General features: G+C 36.4%; 1 protein-coding gene across 1 annotated transcript in view; it reads right to left on the bottom strand.

Moving 5' to 3' along the window:
• Positions 1-18,918, bottom strand: part of STXBP4 (syntaxin binding protein 4) — a 223,629-nt gene that overhangs the window by 127,809 nt on the left and 76,902 nt on the right. Inside the window, 3 exon segments of the mRNA XM_020991942.2 lie at positions 9,798-9,844; positions 9,847-9,862; positions 13,386-13,475. Coding sequence (XP_020847601.1) covers positions 9,798-9,844; positions 9,847-9,862; positions 13,386-13,475 — 153 coding nt within the window.

Genomic DNA, 18,918 nt, shown 5'->3' with positions numbered 1-18,918 from the left:
CTGTTAAAAGAAACTCCAAACGGATAAGCTACCTATTAAAGGTCATGTTAAGAAGAAAAAAAAAACTGGAGGAGATTGGAGAAAGGTAGCTTTTAGATCTGGGGTTAAGAAAAAAAATAAATTCTGATCACATAAAAATAAGGTGTTTGTAAGAACAAAATTAATATAATAACAATAATGATAATAACATCCTTCTGATTGGTCTGAAAAGGGAAGGGAAATAAAGAAACATTAAGAAAAAGAAAGAAAGAAAAATAATGATGATGATGATGATGATAATGATAGTTAAAAACCTTCTGACTGGAACTTAAAGAGGAAGAAAAGGGAAAGAACGAAGCACTTATTAATAATGTTAATAATAATAAAAACCATAACAGCTAACATTTAGATAGTGCTTACTCTATGCCAGGTGTTGTACTAAGCACTTTACAAATATGATCTCATTTGCTACTACAACAGGCCTGGGAGGTAAATGTTATTATTATTCTCATTTTACACATGAAAAATTGAAGCAAACAGAGGTTAAATGACTTGCATGGGTCAAATAGCTAATGAATATCTGAGTCTGTATGTGAACTCAAGTCTTCCTGACTCTAGGTCCAATGCTCTATCTACTGCTCCACCTTGTTTGTTTGTCCTTTGTTTTCAAAGAGGACCAGTGACATCATGGTTGATGTCTTGACTTGTGCACGAATTAGATTTAAACGAGGCAGTGCTGCACAAAGTCATCAGCTTCACTTCACATGACTTCCAGAGCCATCTAAGACCAGTGGCAAGACAAAAGTATAGATGACTGGCAATGACTGGCAATGGTCCAGGATGCAGTATATGACCTTGATGTCTTTGATGTCTGAACAAGTTTTAAGCACTCCACCACAGCACCTGGCCATTAGAACAAATTGCTCTTATTCGCCCGTTCCACTGGGGGAATTGACATGTTTGGGGGTAGAAACCCCAGTAACTCACCAACAGATTTGGGGACCATAAAGTACCCTCAACCTGATTTAGCCGGTCTGCTAAGAGTTTTACTGGGGTGCGGCCACTGCACATGCTACAGCTTCTTGGAGCCACAGGTAAGAGCTGAGCGTCAGGTAGACACAAAAGATGGATGAACAGCCCTGAAAAGGGATGAGCAAGCCCTCACACCAGAGGTGCCAGTTTTCCCTGAACACCCCATACACCCAAGTGCTCCACCTAACTAGAATAATAAGAGAAACTCTCAATTATAAAAAATATCTTTCTATCAATGTCTCTGATATAGGTCAGATATACAAAGATATACAGGGGACTGGAACTAGTATGTAAGATTAGAACCATTACATAATAGATAAATGGTCAAAGGTTTTGAACAAAGAGTCCTCAAAAAAAAAAAAGAGAAGAAAAGAAACAATCAACAACCAGATGGAAAAAAAATATTCCAAATTACTGCTGATAAGAGAACAGAAGATTAAATAAACTTTAAGTTATTACTTCAAAAACTGAAAACCACTATTACTTTAAACACAGAAAACTGGGAAAGATGACAAAAGACAGAAAGAGTTATTCACTGGGGATGGGGGAAGGTGTGAGAAGACAGGTATAGGATTGCAGAGCTATCAGATATTCTAGATTCCATTCTGGAACTATACTAGAGAAACAGCTAAACTGTTCATACCCTTTGACCCAGCAATACTGCAGCACAGCATGTAACCCATGGAGGTCACAAGCAAAGGGAAAGACTCCTTACATATGAAATATGTATAACAATTTTTTTTTTTTGTTTTGTAGTAGGAAAGTTGTAAACAAAGCAGATGATTCCTATTGAGGATTGCTAAACAGACTGATATATGAATAAGAATTCTGAAAAATTTGTAAATACTTATATGAACTGAGAGAGAGAGTAAAATAAGAACAAAGAATGATATATATGATGACCAGGACAAGATAAAGGAAACAACGCTAAAAGAGACTATATCTCAGAGTGACAAAATCATCAGGTTTGGCTTAGGGGACTGATAATTAAAATGCAGGTTATATATTATTTGTGGAATGAGGCATGTGCTGCCAGAAAGAGTCAATGTGTCAGTTTATTTTTGGCTTAACTATACCTTTTATCAAAAGGGAGGGATTTGTGGAGGAGGACACCATCTTCCAACTTTGCCACCTGAGCCCTGGCTATCATCCTCCTTCCAACAGAACAGAATCTTGAACTCTGCCCATGGGGTGTTAGGTTATGATAAGTAAGTTTTTACCTTTTCTTGCCTAGAACCAGGCCTCAACATTACTTCAACCCTATGCACCTTCCAGTTCTTTTATAATGTGTTGGATTCTTCCATTAGAATGTAAGCTCCTGGAGGACAGGGCTTACCTTGTTTGCTTGTATTTGTATTTCTAGTGTTTAGCTCAGTGTCTGGCACATAAATGCTTCATAAAAGCTCTATCTATCATGATAATAATGTAAAATAATGAATCAGTAAAACATTTTTCAAAATCATATGGAAGTGACTGATTTGCAGAAGATTATGTCAACAAAGTGTACATGCTTAAAAGATTTAACAAAACGAAAAGCTTGAGTTCAGTACCAGCAACAGGCTGTTTTCATTGTCTGAGGACCAGCCTAGCTAAATAGAGAGGTTCATTATCCATACATTGGTCATTACATAATGTATTTTTTGGCCATGCTGATTACAGAACAAAGCAAAATGTAAAATGACTCAGTCCTATGTCAGCCTTTGTTGATTCTATACTAATGGTGACAGATCAATGAAATTCAGTTTTTAGACTTCCTATAAGCATAATTTTAACTGCTAGCAATCTAATTTTGAGATCCTTTTCAAATGACCAGTGAATGAGTCAACATATTATTAGAAGACTATGAAAAATCAGCCTATCAATAATTCAACAACTTAGTTTATGTATTTCATGGGAAAATATAGTTTAATTATTATTTCTGATATTAATTTAAAGACCTTGGATTTTTTTTTTTTGGAGAGGGACACAGTTTGGGAAAGTCTGGACTTAAGAAATGTATTAGAAAAAGTAAGTGAAAAACGTGCCAACACAATTCATACTTTTATGTTTATCTAGCTGAATGGCATCACTTTCAACTTCTGGTCAGCACATAAGTTTTAAAAGCTGAAGTTATGGGTTAAGGAAAGGAAAGCTCTGGAAGAAAAATGTAGATAGCATTTTTACTATAAACACATAAAAAGATAAAAAATCCTATGAATTGCTCAAATTTCATAAAAGATTTTTTGCCTTGAAATAGGGGATACAAAAAATGTTGACAGAATTAGTCAAAGAACATGACTATGTCAGAAATGGAAGAACTCTTTCATTTTACAGAAGAGAAAGCTGATTAAATGACTTATCCAAAGTCACACAGCTTGCTAGTTACAAAGCCATGTCTTAAACACATGTCTCTAGAATTCTAGGTCACTTCCACTACATTATGCTGCCCCATGGGCACACTTTGGGTAGGCTGCTGATTTTGATTCACAACTTGGTGTTTGTGAAATGTAGGTGTCAGTGATTTTGTGTTGACATATATTCTAGAAACATATATTTTAGATTATTCTGGCAAACGATGAAAAGGATAAATGATTTTGTCCTATGAATCAAAGTCTGCCACAAATTTTAGAAACCAAATTTTCTAGGAGAAAGCTATGGAAAACGATCCAGGATTTGGTGGTTAACATTTTGCTCTATGGTTTTCTAGGAGCTATTGCTAAAGTTCTTCTGGGAATCAATAATATGCCACTTTGTAAGGTCCTAGACTTAACTCTTTAGTGCAGAGCTGAGCTTCCATAGCAACAGTGGCGACCCAGGCAGAGAAATAAACACAGGAGGCCCTCCCATGGTAGAGATGGATATTGCTAAGAAAAAAATATTAAACACTGCTTTGCTTTGCTTTACTTTTCTATATCAGTCATAATTTAATCATTTTGTCAAATAAGACACTACTTACATTCTGAAGAGTTAGTTTGTGGTTATTCCATAGAGAAGGTCAAAATTTTTAATTTAATTTAATTTAATTTAAAATCATGGAATAAGCTAAAAGAAACTAGCATGATTCCTCATTTTAATTGGAACCTAAATAAAAATTTATAAAGGATCTGTTATAGATTCTCATTCTTCCCTTTTGATTAAAAAAATCACTGAAATGGACATGGCTTGAACAAGTAAATTGATAGCTCTAGTCTCAGAAGATAATGGAGCTGAAAGAGTCAAAAACCCCAAGCAAACCAAAACAAAAAACAAAGCACATCAGCACATGGGTAGGTGGTGCTCATGAAAAAGTGGGTGGGGAAGGGATAAGCAAAGAGAGATGACAGAAGGATAAATGATTGTGAACTTGAAGTTACAGAACTCAAAGTTGGATGAAACCAGAGATCATCTAGACCATGGATTCTTTGCCTTCTTTGTTTCATGGACCCTTTGAGTAGTTGGGGAGGGGGGAAGAAGAAGAAAGAAAGAAGGGAGGAAGGAAGCAAAGAAGAAAAGAGAAGGAAGAAAAGAAAGAAGGAATTAAGTGCCTTTTATACTCCCAACACTATGCTAAATGTTTTACAAATATTATTTCATTTGATCTGTACAACTGCGGAAGGTAGGTACCAGTATTATCCTCATTTTAAAGTTGAGAAAACTGAGGCAGACAGAGATTAAGGGATTTGCCCAGAGTTACACAGTTAGTGTCTAAGGCTGGATTTGAACTTACGTCTTCCTGTCTCTAGGTCCAGGCTTAATCTACTGTGTCACATTGCTTCATATGGACTCCTTTTTTGCTCAAAATAGACATATTTATATACAAACACATATGTATACATGTGCACACCTGTGTATACATATATTTATATGTATGTATATATAAATACAAATACAAGGAAAATAAATTTATAAATATAAACATCCTTATATATAATCACTATAAGTATGTATAATGCATAAATAGTACATAGAATAGAGATCATTCTGAAGAAGAAATACTATCTCAGACTTACATATGTCTTTATAGTTTACAAAGTACTTTCCTTAAAACCACCCAGAGAGGCATGTAATAGAGAGATTATTACTCCAAATTTATAGATGAGGACACTGAGGCTCTAGTGAGACCAAACAAGAAATTAAACCAGGCCTTTAAAATTTTTTTTTTCAAATTTTAATTTTCAGTTCCAAATTCTCTCCCTCCCTTTGTCCCTACCCACTGAGAAGGCAAGAAATACAGTATCCATTACATATATGAAGTCACACAAAAAATTTCCACATTTTGCAAAGAAAAAGAAGCAAGAAAAATAAAGAGAAAAAATATGCTTCAATTTGCACTCAGAATCCATCACTTCTCTATTTGGAGGGGATAACATTTTTTATCTTAGTTCTCTGGAATTGTCATAGATCACTGATCAATAATCAGAATTGCTAAGTCTTTCACAGTTGATTATTGTTACAATGTTGCTGTCACTATATGCATTGTTCTCTTGGTTCTGCTCTCTTCTCTTTGCATCAGTTCATAAAAGTTTTCCCAGGTTTCTGGGAATAATCTCCTACAAATAAAAGGTTTTTTTAAATTCTAAATCCACTACACATACCATTTTACATATAAGAAATCTGATCATACTGCTACTGCTTCTATTTATTTTTCCCATCACTGCTGATTTCCTGGCTAGAATTCTACGTGTTCTCTACTACACAACACAATTAACTATGTTCCCTGAAGATTCCAATGTGGCTTTAAGCCATAATGTAGGGAGCAACTATCATTTTTGGTAGTACTACAGATGCAGCAGGTGTTGATATCTTTCTACTTTACAACTGTTTGAAGGGAGACATAAAACTGAGCTAATAAAACCCAACAACCATTATACTAACTGCCATATGCACAGTGTGGCTCTAAATAAGATAGTAGTGTTCAGACACGGAAGACCTTCATAGCCCCTGCAATTCAACTTTCTGATTTTACAGGGTAGAAACTACACTCAAAAGGTGAAAGTGACTTGTATAATGTCACAGATAATGGGTTTAATTTTTTTTAAACAAATGTACCAGAAATAATATATGCAAGCAAACTGGTATCCCCTTCCAAATAGATAGTTTGAAAGACTGTGCATTTTCTAGTGATGTTATCTGTACTGTTCCACACTGGCCCCACCTAGGTGGGGCCAAAGGCAAGACAGGTTTTTGCCAGGAACCCTAAACTTGGAATGGGGGGAGGGTAAGGATGATGATGAGAGATCTTATGGGATGGGCCAAAAGCAAGCATAAAGTCACAGCAGGCCAAGGATAATAATCAACAGGTATTAAGTAGTCCAGGACCTAGAAAACAGGTGTGTCCATAGTCTAGCATTAAAGGTAGTAATTGGAGTGTGTCAGGATTAAAGAAAGTAGAAAAGACAAACGTGTTCTAAACAAGCATTCAGTATCTGATTATCTCGAAATAGGATACAGTATAGCCATAAATGTCACTTTCCAAACTGATTCACTTGTTGTACTGATGCTGGATCTCTCTTTTAAGCCTTAGCCTTTATGAATGTCCACAGTTCTCCCATTAACCCCCATTTTCTGTCCATACTTTACCCATTGACAGCTCCCCGTTAGTGCTTTCCATATTAGAAGAGCTGAGTTTACATGGTAGTGGACCTTCCCACTGTTAAAAAAAAAGCATGTTGGGAACTCCTCTAATGCAAATACCTTCAAACCCCCCTGGCACACTCTTTAAAAGAGGATAGTACCTTATAACAACAAATCACTTTTATGCAATGTTTTACAGTTTCTGTAGTTTCCTTATAACAAAATCCATGAGGCAAGGCAGGTTACTATTATCCTTATTTTGCACATGAGAAAACTGAGGCCCAGTAACCACAGACCAGTTAAATGGACTTGCCCACGGTTGCACGGTGAGTAAGTATCAGAGCCAGGACTAAAATTCAGGTATTCTAAGAGTAACTCTCTTTCCACTATACTGTGGGTGCTCGGTCAGTGTTGCTGGAGAAACGAATGCTTGAATATCTTTGGTGGTAGCAAAGTTTCATTCTGAACAGATGGATCTAACTTTTGGAAAAAGCCCCAAAGCTATTCAGAGCCTAGTGTTGTGGTAAATAAAATGCATGACCAAGTAGGGTAGTACAAGTTTTATTTAAAAAAAAAAAATTAGAAAATGAGGTGCGGCTGTAAGATAACAAGATGGTATGGCTTGCAAATAAATACGTTCTGAAAGCAATTCAACTAATAATTATTAAGCACCAACAATGTACATGGTGGTGTACAAGGTGCTAGGGATACCAAGACAAAAATTAGACAATCCCTGCCCTCAAAGAGCTAACATTTTAGTGAAGAGTAGTAAAGAGTGGAAAATACAGGAGAATACACATACTAAGTGGAAGGAAGGAAGGAAAGAAGAAAGGAAGGAAGGACTGATTTATCAAATCCCTGTTATGTGCCAGATGCTGTGCTAAGTGCTTTACATATATTATCTCTTTTGACCTTCATAATAACCCTTTGAGGTGGGTGCTATTATTATCTCCATTTTATAGTTAGGGAAACTGAGATAAATAGAGGACTTTCCCAGGGCCACATAGCTACTAAGTATTTGAAGTGGTATTTGAACTCCTGTCTTCCTGACTCATTTTACTGAGTTCAAATCCAGCCTAAGACACTTATTAGCTGTGTGACCCTGGACAAGTCACTTGACCCTATTAGCCTCAGTTTCCTCATCTGTAAAATGAGCTGGAGAAGAAAATGGCAAACCACTCTAGTATCTTTCCCAAGAAAACCCCAAATGGCATCATGAAGAGTTGGATATGACTAAATGGCAACTTCCTGACTCCAGGCCCAGCTCTCTATCTAATGACAGACAGGGCTGCCAGAAGTTGAGAGAGCCTGCACACTAAATTCCAAAGAAGACTTCTATGCACACTCCTAAGAATATAGTTACCTCTTATGAAAGGAAACTTTTACTTAGCTGCTCACTGATTTATAGCTGGAAGGAACATCAGGGCAACTCCCTCATTTTACAAATGAAGAACCCCAGGTCCAGACAAATTAGGCAAATTGCCCAAGGCCACACAGGGAGCAAGTGGAAGAATTAGAATATGAATCCAGGTCCTTTGACTCTAATCCCGCATGTTTCCCGCTATAGAGCAGTGCTTAAGTCTTAGAATGTTGGGAACCAATCAGCCTTGCTATTTTATGATCCTGCTCTGCATCTTAAAAAAAAATATATATATATATATATACATATATATAATATATATATATTATATATATATAATTTATTCTGTTATTATCATAAACTTGACAAATATCAACAAACCTAACTACCTCCCTTTAAAGAGAAAAAGATAATTGTACACGACACTGTGAATATTAAAAATACATATAAATTTAACATGGTATTAACATTAACATATTAAATAGTTTAAAAGAAAATACATATTAAAATTAACATGGTATTTCCAATACTACTGTGTTCATCTGCGCATTTCTGAACTTCTTCTTACTCTCTTCTATTTTTAAATGTTTCATTGATTTTTTCTTTCTTTTTTTTTTTTGGTACAATTTCACTACATTCCCTACATTCCCAATGCCCCCATCCCTAAATCTCCCTCCCTTGTAACAAATAAAAATAGTCAAACAAAAAAAAAATCCACATTTTGGCCAAGTATGAAAATTTAGCTTTCATTCTGCACCTCGTCCTCATTGTTCTGCCAAGGGTAGGAAGAATGAATGATCATCAGTCTTCTGGAGTAGCATCTGTCACCAAAAGTCCTTAGGTGTTCACAGATTTTTTACAACACCTTATAATAGCCATTGTATAAAATGTTCTCCTGGTCCTGCTCACTTTGCTCTTCATTCATTCATATACATCCTCCCAGATTTTTCTGAATTAGACCCTTCCATCATCTTATCGTACAATAATATTCCATTATATTCATATCCTGGACCTTGTTCAGCTATTCCACAGTTGATGGACACCTATTTATTTCCATTTCTTTGCTATAACAAAAAGAGGTACCATAAGTATTTTATGCAAAAGAGTGTTTGTCCTCTTTCTTTAAGGATATATGTAGTCTTGTGCTGGTGAATGTTTAACAACCTGCTCTCCAAAAACAAAACAAAACAAAACAAAACAAAACAACAATACAACATACTTATAAGTTTATTCAGCGTTATTAACATTTTCTCATTCACTTTCTTAAGTCTAAACAATCAGCAAAATAGTAAATCAAACCCTGATTTATAGCTTTTGCCAATTTTCAAGTTGTCAACGCTCACACTGAAAATTTAACAAGTGACTCTTGGGAGCTGTTTCAAGTTGGCTCCAGCACACCCCTGTATATATACCAAGCAGTACTGCACATCCTTAGCATATGAGTTCTAAAATTATTTCCAGAATGGTTAGATCCCTTCACAGCTCCATCAACAGTATCACTGTACCTGTCTCCCCCACAGGCTCTTTAATAATTGTCATTTTCCTTTTCTTTGCCAATCTGACAGATGTGAGATGGCACCTCAGAGTTATTTTAATTTAAATGTCTCTTATAATTAGTGATAGGAATTTTTTTTCCCCATGTAGCTGTTGATAGCTTATCTTTTTTTTTCATTTGTGAACTGCCTGTTCTTATACTTTGGCCATTTATATATTAGGGAATCACTCTTATTCTTGTATATTTGCTATCAATTCACTATATATCTTGGATTTCAGACTTTAATCAGAGAAATTTTGCCACAGAGAGATTTTCCCAGAAGACTATTTCTCCTCTAATTCTTATTGCATCAAATTTATTGGTCACGACTCTTTCTTGGGTTTACAAAGCTCGACTTACTTGTTTCACGTTCTGGAGCTCTTCAGTTAACTGTTTCCTTTGTTTTCTGATTCTAGCAGCTTATCCTGTAATGAAAACACACAACTAATAGTTTTTGATGTAGTTTTGTAAATGTTAAATTTAGTCCTCTCTTTCTAAACTTACTAAGTTTTGAAACCACCCAATGCTAAATTCTAAGATCTAATACCAAATGAGAATAGATTTTTCCCTCTTTCTACATAACAAGTCTCATAACTACAATTAGACAGCTTGAAAAAATAATCTCAAATTGCATTATTTTTCCAAGGTTACTAGAAGACTCAGAGGGAGAAGAAGGTACACTTAAATATTAGCTAAGACAAGAGATACAAAGTTTAAAAGTGTTATTTTTAGAAACAAAGAATCAGGGATTCTAAATATTTGATGAAGGGAGCAGGTTGCAGGGCAAGGCTGGCTTTATGTTTCTTAACATCATCTAAGTATGTTGTTGGAAGAATAACCAAGGAGAACAAGTAATCACTATTCAACACAAGGGAACAGCTGCTGAAGCTTCAAAAGTCATTGATGCTCAAGTAAATTACGCATGCAAATGAAATATTATCCCAGCACTTATAATAAAGTCAAGTATTTACTCCCAAAGTCCTGGAAGCATGGTTTTAAGAAAACCATTACCAATATGTCCCTTTTTATTTAGCAAATTAAACAGAATTACTACCAGTCACAGAAGGCCAAATTCTACCAGTAGCCTGGACAGAGATGACTTGAACATTAAGCAGAATGGGAAAAAATTTATATCAACATTGGAATGCCAAGAATAATTGATTTGATTTCAGGTTTTAATTTTTCCCAGTCCAAGAGATAAAATAAGGGAGCATGAAATGATTGTCATAAAGCCATCCAGAACAAAAGCCATGAATCTGGTCTCTGTTACCATCTATTCTCAAGCAAGTCACTCTTTGTGTCCCAGTTCTCACATTGGTACAAGGGAAATATGTGTATTTTCACTCACCTTTGCCAAGCAGGTGTTAGGCTCAGCTGAGCCCTTTGAAAAAAAAGATTCACTGGGATACACCAGTGCTTTAAAAAAGAATCATCCTCTGAATTAATAACTACCCAGTAGTGAAAGACCATTTAATATGTTCTATATCTCACTGGCTTAATTTTCATCCCTACCATAAAGCAATGGGAGTTTCATGGATGAAGAACATGAGGACAAGGAAAGGAAGAGAGTGGGAAAGGATTAAAGACCATTGGTTGGCCTATAAATGGATTTATGCCACAGAACTCAATTAACTGTAAGCCTTTATACTGTGTAAACTGCAAATTACTAGGGAAAATCAATTGGAAAAGTTACAGTGCTTTGAGTACTATAATAATGTAGGATTCTTAATTGTTTCAATCAACATAGGTTCTTTTAAAAAAGAAAAAGATGATTAACTAGAAATTAGAATGTGTCTCACCAGTTTTGATCATAGTAGCTGAAAGCTGAGTTACATTTTATAAGCTAGAACAGTCCTTCAGAATTTACTTAATGGGCTCTCAGCTGGGCTTTAATTTTATAAGTGTGTTACATGCCAGTCTTACATGGATGCAACATGAATAGCTTTTAAACTAGAAATTTAGGAGTACTAAATCAAAAACCTCAACCAAATAACTGGATTAGCACAGATGTACTATTCATGGAACAAATGAATGAGAGGGATTAGAGAGCTACCCCAGGATTCCTAGTAATCATACAAATTAAATTATTTATGGGGGAAAATACCCTGGATAGTAATTTAGAAAAAGAAATGCTGTGTAACTAAGGTGACCAATTTTGCAAGAAATTTTTTAAGGGGGATTAGAAACCAAGCATCAGTAATTTATTTCTAAAACCTGTTCATACTCTCCCCTTCCCCTCCTTCCCAGGTTTTTAATTGTTATTCTAAAAGATATGGGAAAGAAAGGCATTTCAGTGTTGAAAGACATATCACACCAAGCCTCTCTTTGAATGGGAAAGGAATTGCAGAAATAGTGGCCATACTGACTTCTATTAAAACAAATTCACAAAATACTGTAAGGGTATTACATACAATTAAGGTGGGATTTTATATAAATTTAGGTATTGCTCCAAGTATGGAAGGTGCATAATGAAGATAAGAAAGGTGTTATAAAATAAACCAACACCTCTTCCATGTTTATGGGGATTTTAAAAAACAAATTACCTTAATTCCCGATGCTTCTCTAGAAAAGAATGATGGTCCTGCTATAAGATATAGGTCCTTTTCCCAAGGATGCAGGATTCATCTGTGCAATAATAATATATTTATTGTGGATATATACTATTGTATATTATATACAATATATAATATTGTGATATAATATATAATAATATATATTATAAACCATTTATATAAAATTTATAAAATGCTTTATATATATTATCTCATTTGATCCTCACAATAACCCTATGAGGTAGGTAGGTGAACTCATCATCCCATTTTACTGATAAGGAAAGTGTGGTTGAGAAGTCAAGTGATTTTCCAAAGTAATACAGTTAGTAAGTTTCTTGTGTAGAATTCAGATTCAAGTCTTCCTGACTCATAAGTCCAACATGGTATCTATTAGATTTGAGAGCAAGAAATGTTTCCTTGCTTTTTGATTATGTTTTGTTTTGTTTTGGTCTTTCTTTCTATCCCCAGAGCTTAATAAAGTATCTAGCACACAGTAGGTGTTTAATAAATACCAGTTGAATGGCTGACTGACTACTTTCCACTACACTGAAATGCCTTACATAAAGCAATAGGGAGGCAGCTTGGTGGTATAGTAGGTAGAGTGCTGCCCTTGTAGTCAGACAGACCTGAGTTCAAATCCTAACTTACTTAGCTGTGTGACCCTGGGCAAGTAGCTCAACCTCTCTCAAACTGAGGTTTCCCCATCTCTAATGACAGCACCCACCTCATACAGTCATTGTGAGGATCAACTGAGGTAGCACATGCAAAGTGCTTTGCAAACTTTAAAGTGCCATATAAATGTTAGCTATCGTCCTATAAGCAGCAGGAAGGCTTATACTGCCCACTCCTGATCACTTGGAGCAAGAAGGAAGGAATGAAACAAGTGAAAGGGAATCAACTTGGAAAGAGGGAGTAAAAGCCTCAGTTCAAATAAGGGAAACATGGAATTGTAGATCTGGGATAGTTCCTTGAGCCCAGCTCTGTAGTCTTATAGATAAGGCACCTGGGATCAGAGAGTCGAAATAACTTGCCAGTGTTATCTGAGTAAGCTAGCCAGGGTGAGAGCTGGGGTAAGAACTGAGACCCCCACGCAGTTTCTCTGTACAGTGGTTTCTCTACTACAATATCGCCACCTCTCCTCTTCCTAAGGCTGTTGGATGTTCTCCATCCACATAGAACTAAACTAATACCACCTTAACTTGCAGGGGTGCTGTGAAGCTTAAATAATATTCAAAACAGAATGTAGCCCCATAGGATAAAGTACTATAAGCACTGGTTATATTTTGGTTAATTCATATTGTTTTAATAAGGATAAAAAATACCCCACCACAAGTAGTCAAATTTGTCAGAAGAAAATATTTTACTTAAAAAAAAAAAACCCTAACTTAAAGATTACCTTGAGTCTGCTGACTTCTCTCAAAGCATCGTTTCTTTCACGTTTAAACCTTTCTACTTCATCCACTTCTGAAGAATCACAGGCAAGAAGCTATCCACATTGAATTAGAAAAGGAAAATAACATGTTGAGTGCTCATGATTACAGGTTAATGTGAAATATTTTTCTGCCTGTTGTCATAGTGGTTTTGCTTTTGCATATTAGTATTATATTTCATTAAAAAATCCACAAGTTTATTTTTAATCTAATCACTTGGTTAATTAAAAGAGGATGCAAAAGTAATCTGGGGCAATATCATTAACTTAAATTTAATTTTAATTTGTTAGTGCTTCCAACTGCTTTTATTTCACTATAAAACACCCATACTACTCTGCATTAAGTTAATGCTAACATTTTAATTTGGCAAGAAGCAACACAATTTCTCTAAAAGGTTCAGCCATATTCCAAGACAGGGCTTATAATCCAGGAATGGAATGAAGAATCTATAACTTGCTGTCCAAACTGTCCCCTGAAGACCTTAGTACAATGTACTGCTGCTCCCAAGACTAATAAAATATTGGCCATCATAAGGAAAGCCACCGAAAACAAAACCTAGAACATGATCTGATTACTGCACAGCAACTTGGAATGCTGCGTGCAGTTTAGCCCTTAATGAAGACATAACAGAGTTGGAGATGGACCAGGGGTGCTCTGATATATACTAGCTGTGGGACCACAGGCAAATTCCTTAACCTCTCAATGCCCTGGGCAATTTCCTAAGACTTTGAATTACAGGTTAGTGGTCAATCAGCATAAGTGGAAGGAGTTTCTATACTGGGGGTTCCCTACACTAAATGAAATCAGGTCGGGATCCCTCTCCTCCCCCACCAAAAAAAGGGGAAACATGGACTTATTAATTTCCAGATCTGTTAATAGCAAGCAGAAGAAAAAGGAAACCACTTGAATATTGAAAAAGATAGCTTTAAGGTATGAAAGGAAGAAAGTATCATTCTGTTCAAGGGTGGTAAATTTAGGGAATTTATTGTCCTAAGAAGGAGGATGCTATGTCTATAAATTATAGGATCACAGAACTTCAGAGCTGGGACAGTCTGTAATATAAGACATCTATTATTAAATAATAGACACCTATAAAAAATAAAATGAAATAATATGTATTATTAAATAATGTATGTTACTAGAAATTATCTAGTTTAACTCTCATAAACTAGTTAAGGAAACTTGGATACAGAGAGGCAGAGTGATTTGTCAAGGTCACACTGCTAGCTGGTGACAGGGGTAGGTCTCATATTTGAGTATCCTGACTTCTTTGTACAATAGTTTCTCCACTAGAACACTGATGCCTCTCTCCTTCCCCTAAGGCTACTGGAAGTTATCCATTTATAGCTGAAATAACACTACCCTATCATGCATGCATGGGTGAAGGCTACACATGTCATGTATATGAAGGATAGAATATATATATAAGTGGAATGTATTTTGAAGACATAATGGAGGTGGAAAAGGAGCAAATAAATTCTGACACATACCAAGGCTGTAATGATGGGCAAATCACTTAATGTCTCATTGTTCCAGGTTGGAAAGGGATTGGCAATCTGCTTCGGGAGAGGGGGTTTCTACACTGGGGATTCCCACTGGTCCAAATACCCTCTCCTTCTCCCCCCACCTCAGTTGAATAATGGCTTAAATAAATAAGTGCATAAAAAATTCATGTTTGGTTATTAAGAAACCTTGGAATGTCAGAGGGCCATGCTACTAAATTCTTGACCCTGAAATCTTGGAAGGCAATCATATCCTTACACAAACTCTTTTGGCCACTGTAAGATGGATAAAACTGGGTTGCATGGTCTATCTGTTAGACCCAATATCATGTTTCTTATATTCTCACGTCATTTTAGTGTTTGTGTACTATTCTAATTCTGAACCCCAAAAGCAAGTCCCAGATACTGCATGGACATTCTACCAAAAGGCCCATTTTGTGAGATTCTCTTTTGGCTGCCGATTCTCTTGTGTAATGTTATCAAAGAAGTTGAACCATGTTGTTGCATGGCATATGGAAATATTAAATATTTGTGACCTTTCAATTACAGAGAATATACATTGTGGAAACTCCATACATCAATTTAAAGAGTAAGCTTTCTACAACTTAGTAGATAAAATCCTAGGGGGTTGTCTGAGGCACCCAGTTCAATCAAGTTCCAACCCAATTCAATCTAATGAGAATTTATTAAGCACCTACTAAGTGCTAAGGTGGTGGGGGATACAAAGACAAATAAATGAAATACAAAATAGTCCTTGTTATCAAAGAGATTACATTCTAGTGGGGCAGACAAATAAATAAATGAATGAATATGATAATTAGAGGTCATAGCCATCTTAGTCTCAGACTCACACAGCTAGTATGTTTCTAAGCTTCTCTGGAGTTTTAAACATTCCATTATTTCTTCATTAGAGCACAAAGGCATCCCAGGAGGGTATCACATGAGATAAGTACACCCAAAAGAAAGCTAGGGATTCCAAGAGGCAGAGGTAGGGGGAGGACTTGCACTGGGTCACAAAGCTAGTAAGTATCAGGGACCAGATTTCAACTCAGATTTTCCAGAGTACAAACCCAGCACTCTAATCATTACATCATGCTGTTATATGCCATGCAAAATGCATTTTTGCTACCAACTCCCAAATGCTGACTCTGCTACTATATGTGACCTTGAGTAAGTCACTTGCCCTGATGAGGCCTTGTTTTTCTTATCTGTAAGATGAAAGAATTGGATTAAATAATTTTAAAGTTCCCTTTTAGCTCTACATTTATGATCCTATGACCAAGGGTAGGTTTGACCCTGGGCAATTCAATGTAATAAATACTAGCCTCCCTTAACCTCAGATTTCTCTTCTTTAAAATGAAATGATTGGACTAAATGGTCTCTAAGGTCCCTTGTACCATAAAATCCATAATCTTATCTTCTTAAAAACTCTAAGTGTTTAGAGCTGCTAGAGACCTGGTTCAAATTTCACTTCTAATCTTTATATATTGTGTAACCCTGGGCAAATCACTTCACTTAACAGGATGTCAACATTTCAAGGGACATCAGAGGCCACTTGGTCCAACATAAACCTGAACAAGAATCTATTCTAAAACAAATCTGAAAAATGAACCAGTGCCTGGTACACGGTAGGTGTTTAATAAATGTTTACTGACTCAGTGACTGACCATCCAGACTTTGTTTGGAAGATATATCACTACCTTCTGAGGATGCCCACTCTACTTTCGGATGTCCTTTCTACTTCTAATTGTCAGAAAGTTTTTCCTTCAAGAATAAATCTGCCTTCTTTCAATTCCCAAACCATTGCTCTGAATCCTGATCTTGGGGGTCAGGTAGAATAAACTGAATCTTTCTTCCACATGCCAAACTTTCAAATTTGTGGAGACTGCTATCCCTCTAAGCCTTTTCTTTTTTTTAGACAAAACAGCCCCAATTCCTTCAACCGAACAGAAAAAATTTTGTGGCCGTTCACTCTCCTGGTTGGTCTTCCCTGTACGCTCTCCAGCTTCTCAATGTCCTTCCTAAAAGATGGCACCTGGAACTGAACACAATACTCCAGCTGCAGACTGATGACAGTGAAATACAGGAGGATTCTAATTTTCCTAGTCCTACCAGTGATCTGTCTCAATGCAGCCTGCAGTCACTTGTACATAGTTATTTACAGGTGGGTCCTCAATTAGATTGTAGGCTCTCTGAATTCAGGGGCTTTTTTTTGGTTTGTTTTGCCTTTCTTCTACCCCTACTGCTCAGCACTAGGGCACATAGTAGGTGTTTAATAAAGCCTTTTTGACTTCAGCAGCTGCCAAATCATAATTGTTAATTCATGTTGAGCTTGGAGTCCTCCAAAACTTCAGGATATTTTTCAGAAAAGTAGCTATTTACATCTCACATTATTATCTCATATTTACCAAAATAATTTTTTGAACTGCAAATTTACATTTAATCCCTATTATATTTCTTCTTATGAGATTAATTACCATGTTTAACTTGTTGAGGTCTTTTTGGATCATGACTCAGTCAGTTAATGGCTTAGCCATGCAAATCTTGTGTATAATCTCTATGAGCTTCAGTTTCCTTATCTCTAAAATGGGATAATATAATATGATATGATATAATGATATAATACAATAATATAAATATTTGTACTACTTACACATGGTGCTGTCATGAAGAAATCACTTTGTAAACTTTAAAGTACTATATAAATGTGAATTATTATTATTTACAACTCCTATTGAGTTCTTTCTCTGGGGTTTGAATTCCTCTTAATGGTACTATCATTTTTTTTAGTCAGCCAGGCACTCAGGCAACATCCTTGACTACTCCCTGTCCTCCATATTCACTCTTTTGCTAAGTCATCTCTTCAATGAATTTTTGCATCTGTTTCCATTTGGCTTAATCTGCTTTTTAAGGAGTTCTTTTCTTTAGTAAATTTCTGTGGCTCTTTTACCATTTGGCCAATTCTGGTTTTTAAGGAGCTATTTTCTTCACTATTTTTTTTGTGCCTCTTTTGCCAAGCTGTTAATTATCTTTTCATACTTTTTTGTCCATCACTTTCATTTCTTCTCCCATTTTTCCTCTACCACTCTTATCTCTTTCTTTAGCTCCTCTAGGAATTCTTGTTGGGCTTTTATCCAATTTACATTTTTGAGGCTTTGATTGTAGCTGTTTTCACACTGTCCTCTGACCATGGTAGCTTTTTAAGGTCAGGTTCTTCTTTGGTTGTTTGGTTGTTTTCTAGGCCATTTCTTGACTTTGAACTTTATGTTAAAGTTGAGTTCAGCTCACCAGGGGGTGGGGAGGCATTGTTCCAATCTTTAGGTTTTTTCATGCTGCCATTTTAAGAGCTAGATTTGGGGGGGGGGCAGTCTGCAAATTTTTGGTGCTTCTAAGGTGGTATTATCCTGGGAGAGGAGTGGTCACTGCTCTCCTGGTCTGCCCTCTAGTAGCTACCCAGGAAGGGCCCTGGTCCTCTGTAGCTGAAAGCACTAGTATTCCTCTCTGTCCTGGAACTGTGACCAGGGCCCTTGCTCTCTTGTGATTGACCAGAAGTGTTCCTCTCTGCCCTGAAATTGTGACCCAGAACAACACATGGGCAATAAAGTTGCCAAACAGTAGGAGGTCCTGGTCCCAATACCAGCAAAATGTCCCCTGTGATGTCTTTCTAAGTTTTCTGACTCTCTTACTGAATCTGGGCTAAGAGCTCCCAAAGTAGCTGCCACCACTGTTCCCGCCTCCAAGGCCCACTGCTGGTGTTGCCATTATGTGCACTCCAGGATGGCCCCCACCCCAGTGTCACAGATCTTTCCTGCTGACCTCCTAAGTTGTCTTGGGCTGGAAAAATGTCTTACTCCAACCTTTGGTTGTCTATGCCGCTCCATAACTTGATTTGACGTGGTATTTTAAAGTTGTTGGGGAAGTTGAGCTAGGTTGCCACCTCTACTCTACCATCTCGACTCTGGCCCAAGTCATTTCAATTCTTTGTTGGCAGTTTCTC

This window comes from Phascolarctos cinereus, unplaced genomic scaffold (assembly GCF_003287225.1).
Source record: "Phascolarctos cinereus isolate Bilbo 61053 unplaced genomic scaffold, phaCin_HiC Scaffold_5;HRSCAF=322, whole genome shotgun sequence".
NCBI classification, from domain to species: domain Eukaryota; kingdom Metazoa; phylum Chordata; class Mammalia; order Diprotodontia; family Phascolarctidae; genus Phascolarctos; species Phascolarctos cinereus.
Note: the sequence above shows the minus strand (reverse complement) of the source record. Positions and strands in the feature narration are given on the sequence as shown.